The sequence below is a fragment of the Otolemur garnettii genome, unplaced genomic scaffold, assembly GCF_000181295.1.
Source record: "Otolemur garnettii isolate 467f Iridium unplaced genomic scaffold, OtoGar3 scaffold00161, whole genome shotgun sequence".
Taxonomy (NCBI): Eukaryota; Metazoa; Chordata; class Mammalia; order Primates; family Galagidae; genus Otolemur; species Otolemur garnettii.
Window position 1 is genome coordinate 2,141,787 of NW_003852556.1, and position 23,256 is coordinate 2,165,042.

Here is a 23,256-nt window from a genome sequence, read left to right on the forward strand (position 1 = left end):
TAGATATACTCTGGACTACAATATTTTATTTTGGGGATGAGCTGCACTAGGACGCAGAAGTCACGCGTCAAGTTGAGCACTGTTCCATGTAGGCAGGGCGCGACCCCTGTAGAACAAGCTTTCAGGGGTGTCTTCGGGGGTATGAGATACCTGGTGCCGTTCTAGCTGAGGGTTTGAGTACACAAGCTTTGGTGCAGCTCTGGGGCTTGGCCAACACAGGTTCCCTGCCCTATAACAGCCTGTAGAGTGAGCCGGGGACCCTCCTGGTGCCACCTGCAGTCACTAGCCTATAGGCTAATGGGGTTTCTTGATAGGGAAATTGCTTCATAATAGGGGGGTTTTGCCTCTAGGCAGAGCCAGCATGATCTGGTAAGGTCAGGCCTAGAAGAGTTCAGTACCCCGTAGGTGCTGACAATTAGGCTCTAGAGGGGATTGGGCTCTGCTGAGGCAGGGGTTAATTTTACACCAGACAGGGGCCACAATGGGGTCCCACCAAGGGGTGTAGACCTGGTGGGAGATGTTATCATGGGGGGCATTTTGGCCCAGAGGTTAAGCACTAGGTTCAGGTCTACTCCAGCTGGGGGTCCCACACTAACAGGGTCTTGGGATCTTTGAATAGTAAACAAAAGTCCTCAGTCTTCACTGGTTTCATAGATCCTGAGTCCCCATGTTTTTTCTACTTCCCACCCTTGGGCTTTCTTTCCTTCTTCAGTAAACTCTAATTTGAGTAGGTTACATTTAAGAGTTTCGGCATGGACTGCCGTCCCCCCTTGTACTTTTTTTGATTTGAATGAGATCATTTTTCACTGGAACCGCCTAGTTGAACCAGCCTGATGACTCACAACCCCATATAGCACAGCAAAAATCCTGGGGGCTGCCACATTTTGCTATCTGTTCTGTCCCCCAGCCTGTGCCAGGGCACACATAGAAATAGCAATTACGGAGAGCCTTTCTCTGTGATTCTGAGTTGCAACCTGGGTGCATGGCTACCTTTCCTGCTGGGATCCCCTTCCATGCTCCTTTTGCTAGGTCACAAAGGTCAAAGTCTAGGGTCGGCCACCAGGTGCCAGGGGGGTGGCTGCCTTTAGCCTCTGCCACTATGCGGTTGGTACCAGCCCTTACTATCTTCCAGGTGACCTGTACCGGGGCATGTGGGCTTGCAGTACATACAGTTAAGATGAGGGTCAGTCCGAAGCAGAGGGTGGATAGTGTTGGAACTTTAACTTGAGGGGTTGTCCTTATTCTGCTGAAGCTTCCATTGTGGGGTGTAGTCCTCTTGGATGGCAAACAGGTCGGCGAGCCATGTGTGAGTGTAGTGAATCCAAGTAGCTATACCGTCCACTTTGAGAGCGGTGGGAGTCACAAGCACAACAGTGTAGGGACCTTTCCAGTGGGGTTCTAGTGTGTCATGGCAATGGTGTTTGATGTACACCCAGTTACCGGGCCGGAAGGTGTGGGGCTCGGGCACAGGACCGGAGTTGTACAAAGCTAGGAGTCTTTCCCAGTCAGCTCACTGTGCCTTAAGATAACAATCAAGAGTTAGTGCAAGATCTCTCCATCCTCTATTGCTAGGGTCCTCTGGAACAACAGCATTACACTATAGCTTTGGGGTTATGGGGGGGTCTCCTCCCGAAGAGGATTTTAAAGGGAGTTTTCCCTATGAGGTAAGGGGTGTTGCGCACCCTGTATAGGGCGAAGGGGGAGGAGAGACGCCCAGTCTGTGCCAGTCTCTAGAATTAATTTCATCAAGGCCTCTTTTAGAGTGCAGTTCATCCGCTCTACCTGTCCTGAGCTCTGGGGACGGTAAGCACAATGTAATTTCCAATTGGTCCCCAATACCTCTGCTAAACTCTGTACTATCTGTGAGGCAAAAGCTGGGCCATTGTTTGATCCTATCTGATTGGGAATTCCAAATCTAGGCATTATAGCTTCTAGTATTTTCTTTGCCACCACCTGTGCAGTCTCTTTTTGGTGGGAGGGAACCTGTATCCACCCTGAGAACGTGTCCACAAACACAAGGAGGTATTTGTATCCATATTTACCTGGCTTCACTTCAGTAAAGTCCACTTCCCAGTACGTACCCGGTTCTTCCCCTCATTGTCGGGACCCTGGATTATGGGGACTAGGCACACTGTTAGTTAAAGCACACACTTTACATGAAGCAATAATTTCATCAATTTTGGTGTTTTGATTCTGTATCTTGATCTTAGACCAGCATAGGAGGTCTTCTATCTTTCGAGCTCTGAGGTGGGTGGAGGAGTGCATGTCCTGGAGGATTTCCCGTCCCAGCTTGGCAGGCACTAGTGCCTTGCCATCACAGGTGACATACTAGCCATTGTACTTTTCTGGTGAGTGAACCTGGGGGACCTGATCAATCCATTTGAGATCTGCAGGGGTACATTCTGGGCATTTAAGGAGAGTTGGAGGCCCAGGATCTGGCAGAGTAATGGCAGTGAGTTCAGAAGTAACTAAAGTGGCTCCAGTTTTGGCAACCTGGTCAGCTCACCAGTTGTCTCTGGCTGTTGGGGAGTCTCCCTGCTGATGGCCAGGGCAATGAATGATAGCCAGTTTTGGGGGTAGCCATAGGGCTTTCAGGAGATCAAGTATCTCCTCTTTATTTTTGATAGTCTTTCCTTCTGCTATGAGGAGCCCTCTCTCCTGATAAAATGCACCATGTACACGGGTGGTTGCAAAGGCATATCTACTATCAGTATAAATGTTCAGTTTTAGACCCTTTCCTAGAGTCATGGCCTGTGTCTTCCCAACTTCCCAGGTTGGGGCCAACACCCTCAACTACGGGTTCTGAGTTCCCAGGTCGGCTATCCGACTACAGGCAAGTTTCTTGAACACCAAACACAGACAGAAATGGGCCCAAAGACAGACAGACAGCCAGCTCACACTCACCTGGCCTCCGGACCGGGTTGCTCAGAGTGTGTTTGTGTGCGTGGGGGGGGAATCCCAGACGAACCCCCAAATGTTGTGCCCAGAGTTTGGAATTTTCCCCAGGAAACACTCAAGAGACTTGGTCTAATGCAATCAGCAAGAGGCACTTTATTGCAGACTTGAGTTTGGGCCATCCACACCTGATGCACCAGGAAATAGAGCGGCCCTGACCTTAAGATGGCGGGGGATTTTATGGGCTACAGAAGGCAAGAAGAGGGGGCATCAGGGGGGTCTACTTGGTGTGGCTTGATTGGTCTAGGGGTTGCTAAGGCCTTGAGCAGCTCACAGGTGGCTTGAGCAACGGCTGTGCAACCAGGGGTGGAGGAGGCAGCAGGATGCAGTTTTGTGGGTTGCCAGTGGAGGGTGGGGTGGAGGGGCAAGGAACATAGCTTATGTAGTAAACAACAAAATGGCGGCACCCCAAGATGGCGTTGGTCTGGTTCTCACAGCACAAAATTATTACTGCCCGCTCTGGAGGCCAGAGACCAAAGTCACAATGTGCACCGGTGTGCTCCTCCCAGAGGGCACGGAGTGTGCCCTGGTGTGCTCCTCCCAGAGGGCGTGGAGCAAAACGTCACTGCCTCTGCTGGTTCCCAGGGCCTTGGTGTGGCACTGACGGTGCCTTCTTGGCATCCCCCTGCCACACCTCCCCTCCTCCCACCTCCCTCTCATAGTGATGACACGGGCCCACCAGGGCGACTGAGATGATCTCCCCAATCAAGACCCCCGACCTAACCCTCACCAGTAAAGACCCTTTGCCACAGAAGGTGACATCCACAGGTCCTGGGGATCAGGGCATGGGCACCTTGGGGGCCACTACTCTGTCTTCTACACCTGGATCCTTTGTCCTCACTTAAGATTGTAATAGCTTTTTGGAGCTCAGTTAGAATTTTCTGTAGACAATCACGTCTGAGGAAGCAGCTTCTCCCATCCCTCCCAAGTCGTGCATCCTTATTTCTGGCTTTTGCTTTCTCACAGCAGCCACACCTCTGTGTCCGGAGTGTAAGAGGATGTCATCCTGCCGCATGCCTGATCTCGGCGTTCTGTGCTCTGCTGACATTCACAACTGGCCCCACAAACACAGCAGGGCCCTTCCAGCCTCTGCCCTCCTGGCTCGTCCCTGCCACATCCCCTTGTCACACCCCATCCCTAGGGGAGTGTGTCCCTCTCCACTACTTCATGATGCAAACCAGGATGTTATATTGTTCCAAAAATAATTTACTTGTACTGGGCGCTGAAAACTAATCCCCAGAATCCTTTTTATACATATTCTTTCAAGGATTAAGATCAGCTGTAATGCCCTCTGAGCGTTTCCTGGGGTCCCAACCCACAGGTCGGGGATCAACAGACTCTGATCAATGTGCCCTATTCCCCCAAGACTGTCCAGTGTCTGCAGGGGAAAAGCAGCCTTGGTCTTGAGCTCACCTCCCTGCATCTCATTCTACCACTTTGTCAGCCCTTAGCCCTGAGGCCTTCATGCCCGCTGCAGCCTGCATGCTCCCACCCTCAACACTCTCAACATCTTGAACAGGATGATTCTGTCAGGGGGGCTGACTCATGTACCACAGGTGCTGAGATCCATGTCTGGATGCCAGAAGTCCCCGCCAGGCCCTTCATTGTGAAGATACGCACCATGACATACTCCTCCCTGCCCTGGGTGCAGAGGAGGGTCTCAGAAATCTCAAACACCTTTGAGTCAACTGTGATCAGGCACGGGTGACAACCCTTTAGCAGGGTACAAGCTGCAGCACCTGTCACGCTCCTCATTCAAACAATGTAAGGGGGAGTGGATTTGAGCTGACCTAGCCCTGCACTCCAGCACCTGGTGCACAGCTATCTGCTGGGAGCCTTTAGGAAACCTGTCTGCTTTGCCGAAATGTCTTACTGAGGCACAACTTAAATACAGTACAATATAAATGTCAATTCAGGGAGTTTGCAGAGTTGTATACACTTGTAAAATTGCCACCACTGGCAAGACCTGTCCTGGCCAGGCCTGCGACACGGCAGGGCACAGACCAGAGCTTTAGTCTCACTGGCAGGAGCCCCCCCCACACACACAGAGTCCTCGACATGCCAGAGTCCTGTGAGCTAAGCACAGGAACAACTGTGAAGACAAAAAAGCTCAAAAGGGAAAAATATGGACAGAAGCAGATGCCAACACAGCATTCTGGCCAACCTGTCTCACTCATGAGACTCCTGCAGTGCTGGTCTCAACTGCTGGCACCTGCAAGGACTGGGCAAAGTAGGTGCCGCCTGTGGCTTTAGTGTCCTGCAGGACTCCAGAGTCAAGTGCAGACACCCTCAGCACTCGCGACAAGCGGGGGGTGCTGAATCTGCCTTAACCAGGCTAGTGGGGGTCATATCCTATGATACAGGTGGGACAAGCAAGGGAATAGTCCACAGGTGAGCATGGGGGGCAAAGCCAAGAGCACCATGGGCAGAGGCGGGGGCTTGGACACTGCTTCTGAGGACGGTGACAGCCTGGGGCATGCTGTGGGTGGATGGCCAGGAGACTCAGTGAAGACAGTGCCTGTAAGCTACCTGGGAAAGGCAAGAGAAGGAAGCTAGCTGGCCCTTGAGGGACCAGGAGTGGGAGAGGACACCCTGCCAGTGCCTCCAGGCACAAGTCACCAAGTCACTCCCGCCCAGTCTGGAGTGTTAACATCCTTGGAATGTAGCATCCCTCATTATCCTACCTTCACAGGAGCTCCACACTTGCCAGGATAGAAGACAGTTAACAGAAAAACAGCAGCAGCCCAGGCAGGGGTCTGGCTGAGATGTAGTCCTGGAGGGGCTGGAGGGCCCAGGGAGCAGGGCAGGGCCTGCGGCAGGTGTGCTGGTACAAGGCAGCTCTAGCCGTGGCTTCTATCTTTTTTGCAACGTCCCAAATCTACTTAGAGTGGGGAGGATGTGGAATCCACCAGACAGATTACAGGCAGGGAGAGCCAGGGTTTCCTACTTCTACAAACAACTCTAAAACCAAGCTCTGAGAAGAAGGTGACCCACGAAGGTAACTTTGTAACTAGTGGCTTGTTCCTTCACTTGAATACCACCTCCCAAAGATCTTCACTGAATAGAGTCTTAACCAGCAGACACTCAGCAAGGCCCACCCAGCCTCGAGGAAATAAAGGGCATGACCAGTCAGACAAGCACACAAGGAACTTCGTCTTATGACAATTACTAAACGGGACCCCACAGATATCTTCACAAATGCCTTCATTTATTCACCCTCCAAAATGGTTCAGAGACCCTGGTCCCTGCACTGAGACACAGGGTCACTAACATGTCAGCTGGGACGCGTGACTTCCCCTTCCTCCCCTCAGTCTTTCTGTTTTCCCTTCCAATCCTACCCATCTTCAAATACTCTCAAGATTTTAAAGGCAAATGTGTTTTGCAGTATCAAAAATTCACACCGGAACTGGAAAATACAAAAAAGCCAAAAGAAAGTGTAACACTAACACACATCCAACAAACACATTAAGGAAGGTGAAGTGACACATTTTGTGGCATAAGAAAAATAATCAGTTTAATAATTACAACAATGTAGCATCAACATTGCAGTGGTCCACTCACGCCCACACAGGACAGCCTGTGCTGTTTAAACCAGGAGTTTCTCCATGGTTGTCGAGGGGCACCCTGGCTGTCCCAGATGCCCAGTGCATGTGAACAAGCACAGATGTCACCGGGCACGATGACACGGCCTCAGATGCTACATTTTAACAGCGCTTATCACCAAAAGTGCTCCACGTCTGAGGGGAAAAAAAATGGCTTTGTCTCATGATCCACAAAGGTGAGAGCAGCCCATGGGTAAACAGTGCCCCTGAACCTCTAAGCCAGACTCCCTCCCAGGGGAGGTCACAAGGTGAAATGATAGTTATACACAGCAGGGCAGCTGTGTACAAAGAACTGCTCTCAGATGGATGTCCTTGCTCCCTAAAGCACGGAAGACACTGGACCCAGAGGAGAAAGAGGCAGTGAGTGCGTGAACGCCAAGACCCGATGGCCGCCCTGTGCTGGGGGAGAGACGTTAAAACACGTGTGTTCATAGGAAACACTTCGAGCTGATCATTAAGGCAGGTCTGTAAGAGATCCATCCAGGGGGGCATAGACAGTGACACTGATGGCTACATGAGGACAGGCTGCAGTTAACTCCCAGCAGGCCAGCGCAGTGACCCGTCCTGAGCAGCGAAGTGACCGAGGAGAGTAGTTCCTGAGTTGAGATCTGCCCACGACAGCAAACTCCAGCACGCTTGAGCTTAACTGTTTCCTTTGTAATGTCTTCTGCATCATCAAAAAATGACTCGTAAAAAAAGAGCTCACCAAAAGCAAACAAAAAAGACTAGTCTTTTCTTGTCCTAACACCAATGAATAAAATGCTAAATACATGTAATTGGCAATTCTCCTTAAAGGTCCAAATCATGGCCAGGTTCTGAAGCCCACACAGACCCTGCACCCGCACCCAGGTGGGCAGGAAACTGGTGGGGCGTGCTTGGGCACAGACTAGGGTCAGCAAGGGCATGGAAGAGCCTTAAACAGCCAGACAACAAGCCACTTCCAAAGCTGCGATTCAAAGGCATCAGAACACAAAGGGTGTGGGTGCAGTTATGGGGAATCTGACCAGCAGCCAGAGAACCAGAATCACATCTGATGCCAAACAAGTTGTTCTGAGACACGTGTGAGTACATAGTGCTGCAATTTTGGTTTTAAAAGATGCAACACTTACTCTACGAAAAAGTTTATCTCACTTTAAAAATCATCCTCTTCAGAGAAAGGGAAACAAAGCCAAGTTCTGTGGTCACCATTATTTATTGCAGAAGAAAGAAAACTTGGCCCCATGGGCCAGGCTTCCTGTTCAGGGCTGCTCAGAACTTGTAGAACCTGCCTGGGCCCCAAAAGACCAGCAAAACTGAGGCCCCAGTGGGCTTCCTTCCTCTGGCTCATCTGCATTTGGACACAGAGCAGGAAATGTCCCCATGTCTGAGCTTCCACAACTCAGCTGACCTGAAGATGTGTATTGCTTGACCCTTGCTCAGCTGCTGCTGTGCCCAGAGGTAAAGCAGGCCTCAGGCAGACTGGCCTGACAGTGAACTTGACCCCCAGGATCAGCGCACAGCATCACCTATCTGCTGCCACCAGAGCAGCGAGATGTAATAAATAATAATTTTATTTACAGGTTCTGGTTAAGATTTCTCTTTTGGGGGGGGACAGCATTTTGTCATGTTATTAAACTAGCCTGTATAGGAGAGTCTAGGCAACATCCCCAGATGCAGTGAACACACCCTGCCAGTCCTAGACACAAGGAGAGAGAGGGGCAGGCACCAGCAGGTGGACAAGGGGCCACGTCAGCGACACCTTGAGTGCAGGCTGGGTCTTAGCCAGCCAGTGTGCTGCCCTGGGAGCCACGGGTCTGGGAGGTAATACTGCTCTACAAGATTTTCGAATGGGGAAGAAACATCTTTGCAGACATAAATAAGGCTAAATTATTTAGACACACTGAGGTGGGAAGTACTGTTATAGCCCTGTAGAGCGCACGGTGATGCAGAGCAAACCAGGCGTCCACAGGAGCTCCCCACTGCTGCTCTGACGGGTGTGTGAAGAGGGCTTCTCGCTGCCCCGCTGGAAGGGCTGGTGGTGGGAAGGAGATTCCAGCACAGGCACGAGCTCAGACACAGCCACTCTGGGCATGCATCCACGATGAATATTTACAAGACACGTATACATAACAATATTTATATATTCAATTCGAAGTCTGGAAAACCAGAAGTTTTAGCCCATCACTGCACTTATTGCAAAATGAGGTAAGTGAGAGAGACGGAGGCAGGAGTGAGATGGGCGCAGCCCAGGTCCTCGGTGTCTCCTCCCGCCTGGGTTCTTCAGAAGGGCTTTATCATTCTGTTCACAGGATTAGCTCGGGGAGCAAGGTGACTTTCTGTCCAGCCTGCCCTGCAGTCCTGAACATCCCTGACCTGGGTCAGGAGGCCCCAGCTTCATCTTGGAGCTGGTCTTCACCAGAACAAAGGGAATTCCTACAGGTTTGTCTCATCCCAAGCAGGATCGTTCATGTTCTTCAGAACTTTCCTCACCAGCTTTTCTAGGTCTTTGCGTGCTCTCTGTTCTTCCTCTAGAGATTTCTTCATCTTTTTGTTATCCTGTAAATTAAGCAGACCACAGTACGTTCACACAGCTGGCACAGACCAGGCTCTCCTTTCCCCAAACACATCTCCCAAGAAACCCTGGCCTCAGTGATTGAGATGCTGACTATTAATTGCTTGTGCACTATGGGGTCAGGGTGGTCAGCAGAAGACCCCGGCTTCAGTGAATGAGATGCTGCGTGTAAGTGTCTGTGCACTGTGGGGTCAGGGCGGTCAGCAGGAGACCCCCAGGCTTAGTGAATGAGACCCTAGGAATAACTGTGCACTGTGGGGTGAGGGCGGTCAGCAGGAGACCCCCGGCCTCAGTGAATGAGACCCTGTGTGTAGCTGTCTGTGCACTGTGGGGTCAGGGCGGTCAGCAGGAGACCCCCGGCCTCAGTGAATGAGACCCTGTGTGTAACTGTCTGTGCACTGTGGGGTCAGGGCAGTCAGCATGAGACCCCCGGGCTCAGTGAATGAGACCCTAGGAGTAACTGTCTGTGCACTGTGGGGTCAGGGCGGTCAGCAGGAGACCCCCGGCCTCAGTGAATGAGACCCTAGGAGTAACTGTCTGTGCACTGTGGGGTCAGGGCGGTCAGCAGGAGACCTCAGGCCTCAGTGAATGAGACCCTGTGTGTAACTGACTGTGCACTGTGGGGTCAGGGCGGTCAGCAGGAGACCCCCGGGCTCAGTGAATGAGACCCTAGGAGTAACTGTCTGTGCACTGTGGGGTCAGGGCGGTCAGCAGGAGACCCCAGGCTCAGTGAATGAGACCTTGGAAGTAACTGTGCACTGTGGGCTGAGGGCCGTCTGCAGGAGACCCCCCGGCCTCAGTGAATGAGATGCTGTGTGTAGCTGTCTGTGCACTGGGGGCTCGAGGGTCACCCTGTGGACTCTGTGTCACACATCCCCCACAGCTCCTGGGAGCCAGGGTGAATCAGGTGGGAAACAGCACTTTGGCTCATGTTCATTTTAGTTCATAAATGAGAGACTGTGTAACATCCAAGCTAAAGAACCAGCTTCTGCCCAACGCTTCCTTTCACATCCACAATGATCCTACGGTGTCACAGGGAGCACCCAGGTACCAGTCACTGAATGAACCCAGCGATTCTTGGGCTGTAGAAGGCACGTGAGTCCTGTGGCCGGGGTGTGCCAGGAGCCTTGACAGGGTAGCCCATCAGATAAAGACAAGAAAGACCTGGAGGCCACTCTGGACACTGCTCAGAGGAGCTGCGACGGGCCAACACCACGCGGCAGCCTCAGCTCTCCAACCCCTCCACGTCCCAGGCCACACTGCCCAGGCTGCTCCCCAGCCCAGAGCCCCCAACCTTCCCTCACCCTGTGGGGGAGGACACCACAGCGGTTCGCACACATAATTACTGGCCAAGAGACAAAACACATGGGGTGAGTCAGCCACATCTAATGGACCCACTGGCCTGGCTTCTGAAGCACAAGACTGTGCCAGCAGAGCCTCATCACAAGTGGCAGCTAAGAGGACTTTAAACCAGACAGAATTTTAGATGCTTTAAATTATTGTTCCAACAGAATCCGAGATGGTTTCTGACATTGAAAATAATATAGTTAAAAGAAAGAGTTTAAGGGCGCGCCTGTGGCTCGGTGGGTAGGGCGCCAGCCCCATATACCGAAGGTGATGGGTTCAAACCCAGCCCTGGCAAAACTGCAATAAAAAAATAGCCGGGCATTGTGGCAGGTACTTGTAGTCCCAGCTACTCGAGAGGCTCAGGCAACAGAATCGCCTAAGCCCAGGGTCTGGAGGTTGCTGTGAGCTGTGACACCACTGCACTCTACCGAGGGTGATAAAGTGAGACTCTGTCTCTAAAAAAAAAAAGAAAGAAAGTTTAAACAAGTCACTTTGGAAACTGACTTCCTGGTCTATCACACTTACAGAAGACCGACTGTTTTAGCTATTAGAATTTGTAAAAACATGAGATCTCCTTTTAGTATTTCTCTTGTTTATGTGCAGTTTTATTTTTTACGTTTTCTTTTCCTCCATTTAAAGAAAGATCAAAAAACTAACTAGGACACACCTGTCTTAACTCCTGGACTTCATCCTTGAGCGCGTACACAGTGTCCACGAGGCTCCTGCAAGAGGACACAACAGACAGGTGAAGGCCAGGGCGGGGCAGGGACAGGGAAGCTGGACGGGCGAGGCAGGTGCCTGGGGCTGCTCGGCCTGGCCACTGCCACAGCTACATCCGCAGCTTTAAAACAACCAACTTCTCTGTGTGGCGGCTAAACTCTCAGTCCAAGTTAACTTTAACCTATGATGAAACTTTTAAAATGCAATTTCGGAAGCCACAGCCCAGCCCCTGGGGAACCTTTCCAACCGCACTGCCCGCCGTGGGGTTGGACACCTGCTCTCAACACTGAAGACATCTTACTTTTCTTCTATCACTGTCTGGCCGTTACTTTTAGTTTCTTCAACTATAATCTTCTCTTCTTCTGGAAGCAGAACTTGTGGAGCAGATTCTTTGCGTGAACCTAAGATCATTTAGAACAATGAAACAAAAACACCTCGGGTCAATGTCAGGGCAGAATGAAGAAATAGAACTTGACTATAAACCATTACTTATAAATATTCGATTCTAGTGACTATGTATTAAACATTTCTCATCAAGACAAGTAGAGAACGGCATCTGTGGCCAGCTTTCTCTGCTGAGCCCCGGCCTTCCCACACCCAAGGCCTCACAGAGGAATCACTGGCCTTTTGACAAATTAACAAACTTCAGCTTCTGAATCTGGATTATGAATGTTTTAAACCCAAACATATTAAACAGGTGATATTTTAAAGGTTCTGACCATATTCCTTGGCATAGGCAGCCAAAGTCTGAGCCACTGTTATTATTCTGAGAATTTCAGAGAGGCATAAGAGACCAAGCAGAACAAATACGCTGTTTATTAATCAAAGAACTGGCGACTGAGCACGGGACTCTGCGGCAGTACTGAAAAGGAAAGATTTACTGTGGCACTTAGGGAAAGTGAAATTTATTATTTGGTTCTTTTATAAAACCTTTACTCTATACTCCCTGGAATATAAATATTTTTCTAAATAAAGTACATACTTTCACAGTTCATACTTTAGAAATTAGTCCAAACGCTCATTTTAGAAGAGAATCAGATCACATTCTTAGAGATTATACAGTATGACAATACCATTTTTAATTTTGAAAATTAAATATTTCAGACGCAAAGTGAAGGAACGGTATTATCCACTGCAGCACACAGACATTTGCAGGTGGCACTGTCTTAAGCATTTTCCCGCAGAAAAAGTCCGCTCAGTGTCTGTGATGTGCTCATTAATTATCAAAGTGGTGGTCTGACTTGCTCAGTCTGGTTTTTTATCACTTATCTTTGATTTGTCTTCCTAAAAGTTTGTCGTATCACAAGAAGGGCCCTTACTGGGCACCCTCATTGTAGTGGGAAAATCTGTATCATACAAATGTTTAAAAGGCAGGATTGGAAAGTGTGGCTTCCCCAGCACCTTCCCGCATGCCGACACTCCTCTGAATGAGCAAGGTTAACAACTACTGTTAAAGCATGATGACAAGATCGCTCCTACAGCACTCCTGACACCACGCCCACAGCAGCACATGAGCGTCCATAGGCCACACGCTGCCCTCTGTGCACCTGCAAGGCCTGCGCCAACATGTCCCAGGCTGTGACAGAGGAAAGTCAGGGATTGGACAAGAGCAGGATGTGGCCCCCTTGTCATCTCGAGTGTGAGACGGTGAGACTGAGTTCAGGGTGAGTGGTCAGGTATAGCGCCACGTCACGCAGCACGAGCCCCAAGGGAGATGCATTTCACCCCAACCAAGGGAAGAGCCTATGGGCACTGAGAATAATTTCAGCTTGTTGATCAGACGTACTCAGAATTCTGTCACATGCTGTAATGTGCTGGCATATCTGAGTATGTTTATAAATGAGTTTGTTAGATACGATCTCAAAGGTACCTCCTGCTAATGCCAGGCAGCAGACCAGTCACTGGGGGGGAGGAGGGTTGTGCACACGCCCTCACAAGGCCACATCCCACCTACCCTCACTGACCTATACCTCAGGAGCTACTTTTTAGACTTAACTGTCAGATAGGACTGCCAGGTATGGTTTCAGAAAGAAACACATTTCTGTAAACAGTAAGCTCCAGTATTAGTCTGCCCAGAAATCTCTGGCAAGTTCCAAGAGGCAAGGGCTGAGACAGCCCCTCCAGACCCTGTGGGCTGAGGGATGGGGCGGGGGGTGGGGGGAGCTAATGGGCAGTGCTACTGGGATATGGGAGCCACAGAGCAAAGCGGGGCCCTACCAGGTGAAGGACTCTCCTGTGCTTGTTACCCACATAAAAGCAGCACATGTTTTTAGAAGAAAAACATTCACATACGACTTGCCCAGAAAATACAAAAGGATTCGTAACTATTCCAATACTATTAATACTACAGGTGTAGGAAACAAACGGCCTCACTTAATCCCCCTGTGAAGAGAAGCAAACTGGCAACTCTGCTTGGCTTAGGCTGACTCCTAAGTGTCCCAGTTACTAATCACTCTGTCAGCCGCTCTGAGCTACGCGGTTGATGCCTGTGTTTGAGTGGAATCAGGAGAAGGCATTTATTATGCATCTCATGTTCAATCTGCAACATGGTCCCTTCAAATGGATCAGCCAATGAAGCTAGTTTTTATGCAACTGTACTTTTTGCCTTTTCTTCTACCTTCCTAGACATTGTATGTTTACAGCACCAAGGTTTTCAAATGACACAAAGCAGAGTCACAGATGGTGTCGACTTCTGGCAGTGCTGTGGGGACACTCTGCAGTGACATCAATTAGCCACTGAGTCTCAGCCTCATTATATATAAAACAACAAAACTGCTTCTCCAGAGCGGTTCTGAGGATTCATTTGAATATCACACATTATAAACATCTTTTAACAGATGAACTCATAAAGAAAAAATCCATTCCATTATATAACATTAACATAATCAATTTGAGGAATTTAGGCCCGTTAAGAATGGCCTTATTTTTGTAAACAAAGTCATGAGGATGTAATGACATAGAAATCTTCATTATGGACAGGATGTACTACCTGCTTGATTCCTGCAGTGCACTAATGTGAAAAATGCCCTTTACAGATCTGATGGTGAGTTAAGAGGCTTATAATTGAAGATTATTCATTAAGCTGCCTAGAAATTCATGTAATGCTAATAATGTCTAGTTTTAATACAAATTTTTCTAAAATGACTGAAAGATTTTATAGCCTTTCAAAAAAAATTTCTAGCCAGGTTTATATATAAGTTGACTAAGAACAAAGTTTTACAAAATAAACAGATTTAACAATTTATCTCAGAAATTATTAACTATCTTTAGAGGCATCATAGCACATTTTCCCCAAATTACTTAAATTGAAAAAACAATTTAACAATAGAACAAATCACTAGAACGTCCTATTACTTTATGTAAAGCCACTGACAGAGGCTCAGTCTGGGATGTACATTCCTAATGTTTCCAGTACAGTCAAGATCTGTGTTTCCCAAACTTCCTTGTTTCTGGAGCTGAGAGGGGTTCCAGAGCACACCATTTCAGGAAATGATGTGTGTACAGCCACCTCTTGGAGATTCACAGTGCACTGTTAGCACAATAGAGGGTTTAGCACTTCTGAAACTCAGATTTTTTAATATATCTAATATTACAAATTAAAACCTGAAAATAGTTTCATAGATAACAGTTTGAGAAGTGCTAGACAAGCCTATAAACTGCCTATTTTTAGAAGCACACACTCAAAATTGCTGGTTGGCTAAATTGTTTCCCATGTGGAGGCAGGAATAAGAAAAACATCAATATAGTAAAATAATTATTTATATTTACACCAACCCAAATCTAGTATGTCTCAAATTTAAGACTTGAGAATGTGCCTGCAGACACTCAGTATCTTACGACCAAGGCCTGCTGAGGAGCACGACAATGACAGTTCCACACTGCCCACCAGGGTCACTGTGCCGTGTGCTGGGCAACACCAGCAGGCACTGGGGCACCATGACAACACTCGGAAGTAGGATTCAGAAGCCTGGAGATGAGTTTGTACTAACATGAACACGTAAGTTAAAATTCTAGATGTATCTGAGTACCCTGCCTCCCCTTCCCTAAATATTCACAGGTCCCTGGAGAACTGTGGACCTTAGTTTAAGAAACACAGATCCAATCTGGTATTTCTATTTTATAGACTAGCCGACTTGCCCAGGCAGTAACAAAGCAAGGACCTGCCCAGAGGGCTCAGTGCCCCACCTAGTTACCCTGGGTGGTCGTTCCTTAATCTGACACAAACGACTGGCTATTTCAGGACTCATGCAGCCTGGTCATCAAATCTAGGCACCTGTATGGTGGGTGGGTCCGCACGCATGTTGGGGCTGCCTGCAACAGAAGCCTAAGACCAGTCTAAGCTCATCAGAAGAGAACACCTGCCCATCTGGCCAGTGGTCGAGCACACTGATGACAAACCTCAGTGTACCGATAGATTGAGATTCTAAAGCTGATTATAATCTTGAAATAACTTTCATAATGGAACAAAATACTGCACTTTGAAAAAAATTTAATGAAATCAGTCAAAAGTCATCTAGGCCACCTTGTTGTTTATGGCTAATTTATTTTTCTTAGAAAAAGAAACTATGCGGCTCTCCGAGCGTTCCCTGAGTTTATCCTCTGCACCCTGCCCAAGCCCTGCGCCTGCCACCAGGACTTCTCCTTCTTTTATTCTGCTTCATCTTCCTCTTCTTAGCCTGATGTGCACTTTATAAGACAAAAATAAGACACCGACCTGACGCTAAATAAAAAGCTTCTAAAGCGCTTTTTCCTATTGATGCAAAAAAGCAATAATGCTTCTTTCTGGAGAAAAACTTTCAAGTGATTTAAAACTTGTTTTAAAAAAATATAAGGGAAAAAGATTAAACAAAAATGTATAAAGAGTAAACCTGAATTGTCTAGAACATACTTAACCTAAGAAAGTGTGAGGTTTTCTCTAGGGTGTCCTGCTGACTGGCCCGCCTGTGTCCAGGGAGAACGGCCAAACGCACTCAACTGCAGACTAGTCTACTCCCCCCTCTCCCACGTAACAAATATTAAAAGCCACGGGCTAGCAAATGCAAAATTTATTTCAACTGTACATAACAGATTTTTTTATAAAACAAACACTTCATTGCCATATGCAACCACAAACAATAATATGCATACTGTACAGTACAATGCAACATTCAGATGTACATCCAGTGTTTTCAAATGTTTGTCACCTACTAAAAATGGCTTTTCCCATTCACAGATAAAGATCACAATATATAGATTTTTTCAAGATCTTATACCACTATATACACATTACTGTGTTTGGCAATTTTATGCAAAACACATACTGTAGCTTATTAGACACCTGCAGCAAGGCTGTTTCAATGGGATACCGGTCAGGCCGCTGGAAAGGGCCTGGTAATGGCTCAAACCTACCTTCGAGTCCAGATTCCCCAGCTTTTCATTGTAACACTAACTGTACACACAGATATTACAGAACTGCATAAACAGAAGATACTATAATTGGTGTGACTAAAGTTCCACAAAAATAGAAACACTGGCCCTTTGGATGCCATATCACCATTGCCACGTGAGAACTGTCTTCTGGGGCCTGTGGCACAAACACTTCTTAACCAGGTGATAAGAGCTAATGGTGTTAGACATTCAAAACAAATGCAAACAAAACGAAAAAGAAAAAGCCAGGTTATCACCTGCAGTAATCTCAGCGTCAACAGAAAAGCATCCTCAAAATGGCTGTAACTGGTATAAAAAGCAATGATGGCAAACTGTCAGCACTTTGGTGTGTAGTGTCAGTGACAATGTCTCATTAAGATAACCAGATGACGCTTGGCATTGAAACAACGAAGTGCAGCAACTGTATTCCCATGTGTGGTACCCACAGCACGGTGACAGGCAGCCCCAGTTCCCTAAGGCATGGCAAAGGCATCTAAACCAATGCACTAATTATGAGTCTCCAAGTAAACAAAGAGATATTCTACTACTAATATCAGAAAAGAGGATTTTCTATATAAAACCGAAACTGCTTCTAAAACCGTCGTGTGATATTAATTAAGTATATAAAGGTCATAGCCATCGTATTTCTCCAGAGATTCCATGTGCTATTATACTGGGACATATATAAACCCCAACTCTACTGGAGATTAGATTAACACTGGGCTTTGACTAAACTTAAAGACTGCTCCTTGGCTTTCTCATTATGAAATATGCAATCTCCAGCTGGCGTGAGCAGTTCAGATGCCACTTGGGAGGGAACAGCTGCCCGGCAAACTTTGTGCCGTCCCCTCCCATGCAGAAAGAAACTGCCTGACCCCCAGACACTGTGCTACTGCCAGGGGCTCACCAGCACCACTGGGTCTGTGAGCAGCGGACCCAGCTTCCAGGACACCACTGACACTGTGTCAGAGGTCACTCTGTGCAAACATCAGCACACTGAATACATGGGTGTGGCAAAGGAGGGTGTGGGTGGGAAAAGAAATAGGCCACCTGGAATTACAGCCACCCTGAAGAAGAAGAGGTGGCAATCCCGTGGCCCATGGCGCCTATTTCAGGGGGTGCTCACAGTAGCCTTGAGCTCCCATCTAAACACTGAGTGTGCATGGCGGACGACACAGCTTGGCCTCTCAAGCGATAGCTAGATGTGGACTCAATGCTACAACTGAATGCAACATGTCGCATTCAGTTTTTGAAGCGGAAATCAGTCTGAGTGAGGCCAGTGAAAACTCCTTACAACAAATCCCAGGAAAGTAGGGGAGATTTTTGTAAGTGAATTACTCGGTGCTAATAGGTCTTCAAAGGACCTTGATGTTGACAGCCTACTATAATAAAACACCAGGGTTGCTGTAAATGGAGTTTCACTGCAGCTGGTTGCTGAAAATAATGTGCTCATGGCTCTTACAGACAACATCAAGTGCAGGTGACAGGGCCAGCCTGGCTGTGACTGAGGCCAAAGCACCCAACTTTTAAGCACACCAATGGCCTCTCTGAACATAGCCTCGCCTGCACGTGCAGAGGCTGAATGTTTCAGGTTTAGGCTTCAGACCTTTCGTGCAGGAACTTGAGTGGTGAGTGAGCTAAGTGCAGTGACGGAAATCACTGCAGTTTAGAGAAGGCTGCTGTGAAGATGAGCGTGAGCATCTGAGCCATGACAGCAAGTTCTGCCCTTCACGGCCCCACACAGGACATGCAAGAGCACAGAGCTGTGGGGTGTGGACATCTCTGCACGTACAGGACGCCCGTCCATCTGTGCACCTGCCAAGGCCCTGGACCCACACCATCCTGTACGACCACCAGACACAGCTCGGCCTGGCTCCGCAATGCTACGTGCCGTCTGTCTCTACAGCTACTGCACCATGTTCGTTGTGCGTGAAACACTCAGGCCCCTCAATATAAAGCGGGGTCTGCCTCCATGTTGTGGCACTTAGATCACAAACCTGTGTGTTTTCAGTATAAAATATAAAAGTGTTCATACAGCTGTATTCAAAAATAAATGAAACAGTTGCTACACTGAGAATAAAAACTCAAACCACATGGAGCAGTGGGCACTGCCACCGAGAAGAGCACCCTAGGGTGCAGGGCGTGAGCCACCCCCTCCCTCCACCACAGCTTGGAGTATAAACTCCAAGCGGCAGTTAAGCCTCTACAAAGTACAACGGGAAATACCAGGAACACTCTCAAAAGTTGTAAAATATCACATAAAAGAGACAAGAACAGCAAGAAAACATCTAAGAAAAGCAGGCTGCGATACCACAAGCATTTGTTAAGAAAAGCTCAGGTGCGTTAGTTCTGGTGAGAGATATATGAGCAACAGCTCTTACGAGAGGCAGAACCCATTCTGTAACTATGGGCTGTCCATATACTGTCATAGTCAGAGTCTTCCGAGAGGTCTGAAGGCTCCAAACGAGAAAGGCTACTGCGACGACCCAGGGAGTCTAGACTTGACTGGTCGTCGTCAGCCAGGACGTGATTATGCATCAGGTCAGTGCCTTGCCATGCTAAGACGTGGGGACGTGACGGGGGTGACAGGCGGGGGAGGAGGACAGACAGGAAGAGCCACAACCAAAAACATGGAACAAAAGCAAAAGGTGATGGGAAGAGAAGGAAAAGAGAAAATACTGTTAAAAAATGCAACAATGTTCATTTCTCCTTACTTATGGCTGGGTTTTAATTATGAACTTAGTACAACCACATCAATTATTTTTTAAATAAACCTAACACATGATATTACTTTCAAATTACTTTTTTCAAGGTAATGCTATAATATAAAGCCCTCAATTAAGAAAACTTTTCCAAATTATGCCCATGTCCAAAAGACGATTCTATAAACATTTGGCAATTAACCAATTTCTATTCCACATTCTATAAACAAATGATCTCACTTAGGACATTTTCTGTAAAAGGGCCCATGTATGTGGCTACTTGAAAATGACTTCTTATTTTAAGTAAATGTATTCAGTGCAAAATAATCTCAAAGGGATTTGGACTTCCCTTCAGCTATGCCAAGACTATAAATAAATCCATCACCTGGGGGGTTGAAACTTACCGTATCAATCTATGACCACTGTGAGAATTTCAGAAGGGAGAAAGTACTAATCAGGGCTCATGACCTTCCCTGCACCCGCTACCTGCTTCCTGCGCTTGCCAGGGCTCAGCCCCAGGCATGGGGACAGCAGAGAGCTAAGTGTGTCTGCACTGTCACTGACCCTAAGGCAGATGCTTTGCCATCAGGAACAGGTGTGAACTGGTAATGCCACAATGCTAAAAGGACAACAGAAGGAAGTGTACAAAACTGGAAGAGACAGAACCCACAGCGGCTGCTAACTACAAGCAGTAACACTGGTCAGGCAGCAGGCTGAGAGGCACGCAGGGCTGCAGCCCTAACCAGGGAGCAGGGCCCTCTGCACCAGGGCATGATGCTGCAGTGCCACACAGCAGCCGCGGGCTCACAGCCTCCTCCTGCTTCTGGTCTGAACAACCTGTTTCCAGACTATAACTAATGTCTGGTCTGAGAAGGTCATTAATTCCTTGATACAGAAATCAAGACCAAAGATGTTTGGTTTATAAAGTCTTCTTGGGATCCAAACGTATACTGAACAGAACAATTTTAGGTAAATATACATTATCCTTCTAAAAACTGTTTTACTAAGCACTTAATATAAAAAGAGCTGTTTGGGGCCTGGCTCACTCCTATAATCCCAGCATTCTGGGAGGCAAGGCGGGAAGGTGGCTTGAGCTCAGAAGTTTAAGACCAACCTGAGTAAGAGGGAGATACTGTCTCCACTAAAATAAAAAAATCAGCTGGCTGTTATGGTGGATGACTGTAGTCCCAGCTACTCAGGAGTCTGAGGCAGGAGGACTGCTTGGGCCCAGGAGTTTGAGGTTATTGTGGGCTAGGCTGAAATGAGACTGTCTCACCCAAAAAAAAAGGCTACTTTCACTATGATCCCATTTCCATTATGCAGACCTTCCCAGAACAATCAATTTCTCAATTCTCTTATGAAGAAATCTCTAGTTTCTCCTTGTTTTTTAAGGTTGTTAGGCTTAAGGAGATATATGGTTATCAGCCCTCTGAGGCCTTAGACTGGTTTGCCCACAATATTCGCTAAAACCAAAAATCCACGTTATCATCCGAAGTTTTTCTTGCACAGGAGAAATGAAAGTACATAACACAGGCAACTTGATGAAAAAAGGAGGTCTTGGTGTTCTTTTCAGGTAGGTAAAAGCAGCAAAGCTGTGCCCAGGCGAGTCACAGGGCACTGTCCCTGGTTGTGAGACACGAGGCCTGCACTGGGACACACTAGATGCTTGGGGAACAGCTTCCAGGACTCCTTGGACACCAGAACCTCAGCTGTTCAAAGCTGTTCAAGTCCCTGGTATAAAATGGCACAGTGTTCACATGTAGCCCATACACGTCCTCCCATGTGCTACAGATGGTCTCTAGACCACCGATAACACCTACCCAGTGGAAGAGTTGTGTAAATGGCTAGTCTACTGTATTGACTTTGTAACTTATTATTTTATTGCTGCATTATTTTTTCTTCTCTAATATTTTTTCATCTGCGATTGGTTCGATCTGCAGGTGCAGAGCCCATAGACACAGAAGGCCGAATGAATCTGGTCTATTTGTCTGAGACTGCTGAGTTTAAATACTTTATTTCAAGTAACTGAAATTTAGATAACTTAAAACATTTTCGATTCAGGAGCACATGTAGCTCAGTGGCTAAGGCACCAGCCACATGCTCTAGGGCTGGAGGGTTCAAACCTGGCCTGGGCCTGCTAAACAAAAAAAAAAAGCCAGTCGTTGTGGTGGGCACCTATAGTCCCAGCTACTCAGGAGGCTGAGGCAAGAAAATCGCTTGAGCCCAAGAGCTGGAGGTTGCTGTGAGCTGTGATGCCACGGCACTCTACTGAGGGCGACAAAATGAGACTCTGCCTCAAAATAAAATTTCAATTCAGTCCAAAACCCTATGGCTATATCTTATAGCCTATAACTTAAAATATAATCACTGTCAGATTATGAACATGTAATACCTTTAATCACAATAATTTGTGATTATAAATTATTACTTCATTATACAGATACTTAATCCACATCCTGATGCTTCACCCTGACCTTTTCACGTCCTTCCTACTGTGCTGAGCAGTTACTACAAATAGGTATTTCCACCGAAGTATAGACAGTGCTGCCCCTTGGCAAAAAGTCTCAATGCCCCAGGTGGGATAAGGTGTAGTACTAGAAATGGTAACAAAAATCAAAAAGTGTTTTTAGATAATCCACAGACTCTACCCGGGATTTAACCCTGCCAGCCTATCTTCACAGCTAGCATCTTTGACAAAAGTTAACGCAAGTAAAGCCCTTTTTTTCAACATTAGTTTAAAATAAGACGTGATGCTAACTCAAACCACCACACTGCAGACGACGACAAAGAAGAGGGAGATAAACTATCTGCCCACAGTCCAGGCGGAAAAAAATCAGGTGCTCAAGTCTAACAGACCCCAGTTTTTATGCTGAAGTAAAATATCGATCAGCCACCTCTTACAAAAAAAAAAAAGAAAAACCACCTAAGAAGTGACAGGACAAGAGGACAAGCTGTGTCCTCCACGCAGGCAGCATAACCCGTGAGCCCACTGGGCACAGGCGCGGCAGAGGGAGCCCCTCCCGCAGACCATGCACCGCAACCCCAGGGGCTGGGAAGGTCCAGTCCACACAGGACGTCACACAGAAGACACGGGCGAGAAGATCCAAAGGAAAAAGCCGCCTTCCAGTCCATACGTGGACATTATTACACAAGACACAGGTGAGTTTGGTCGTTCTGAAATCTACTGAGCAAGTTAGTTGTTAACTTCTGAAAATTAAAGAAAAAAAGAAGTCATTTTTCTAAAAAAAAAAAAAAGGCAAACAAACAAAAAGGCTGAATGAAGCTGCATTCTAGGTTTATATTTTGAACAACAATAAGCAGCTTTAAAAAAATCTCAACACCACACATCAATAGTTCAAGCAGCTGAAACAAAGGCACTGCTCTTCCACTACTTTCTACACAAATCCTCTCTGAGCAGAAGTTGTTTATGAATTCTGGCTGTACCTGATACCTAAATATTTCCTAACAAATGTTTCTAGAAGGTCACACACAGCTACCATGCCCTCGACTCAGGCAGCTGGCTGCCTGCTTCCCGCCTGATGCCCCCATGGGGAAGAGCAAGGCCACAGAGCCGTTTCCTTCATCTCGTCACTTGAAACAAAACAGAATCAAACACCCCGATTCCCAGGACATCACCGGGAAACTTACTTGAGTTGAGCGTCTGCCGCGTTTTGGCGCTTGTGCAGTAAGCTTCAATGACTTTCAGAATCTGAGCATCTTCTTCCAAAGCGGCCGTGCCTGTCAAGAGACACGTGACACTCAAATCCAGGTCACTCCCAAGTAGGACTGACCAGATGGGCACAGCCATCAGCTTGGCCAAGAGGGACAGTGACAATAACCCCTCCTTCTGCTTTCTTGCAACCATTTTCTAGGTATTTACAAACAGTAATATTTAAAAGCAGTTTTAGTTTTTTAAGTGTATTTTATCTGCAAAGTGTCTGGCAAAGTGCTAATATCCCAACTTACAGAGGCA

At 47.5% G+C, this 23,256-nt stretch overlaps 1 protein-coding gene across 6 annotated transcripts in view; it reads right to left on the bottom strand.

The window, feature by feature from the left end:
- Positions 1–6,453: 6,453 nt before the first annotated feature.
- Positions 6,454–23,256, bottom strand: part of ARHGEF7 (Rho guanine nucleotide exchange factor 7) — a 132,643-nt gene continuing 115,840 nt past the window's right edge. For 2 of the 6 annotated variants that reach the window (XM_023519178.1, XM_023519179.1), the window contains 5 exons: positions 22,932–23,021; positions 18,963–19,139; positions 11,477–11,576; positions 11,123–11,177; positions 6,454–9,092 (listed from right to left, as the gene is read on the bottom strand). In XM_023519178.1, coding sequence (XP_023374946.1) covers positions 8,970–9,092; positions 11,123–11,177; positions 11,477–11,576; positions 18,963–19,139; positions 22,932–23,021 — 545 coding nt within the window. In that variant the 3' untranslated portion in view covers positions 6,454–8,969. The remainder of the gene's footprint in view (positions 9,093–11,122; positions 11,178–11,476; positions 11,577–18,962; positions 19,140–22,931; positions 23,022–23,256) is intronic. The other 4 variants (XM_023519177.1, XM_023519175.1, XM_012811528.2 and 1 more) reach the window with 3 other exon arrangements.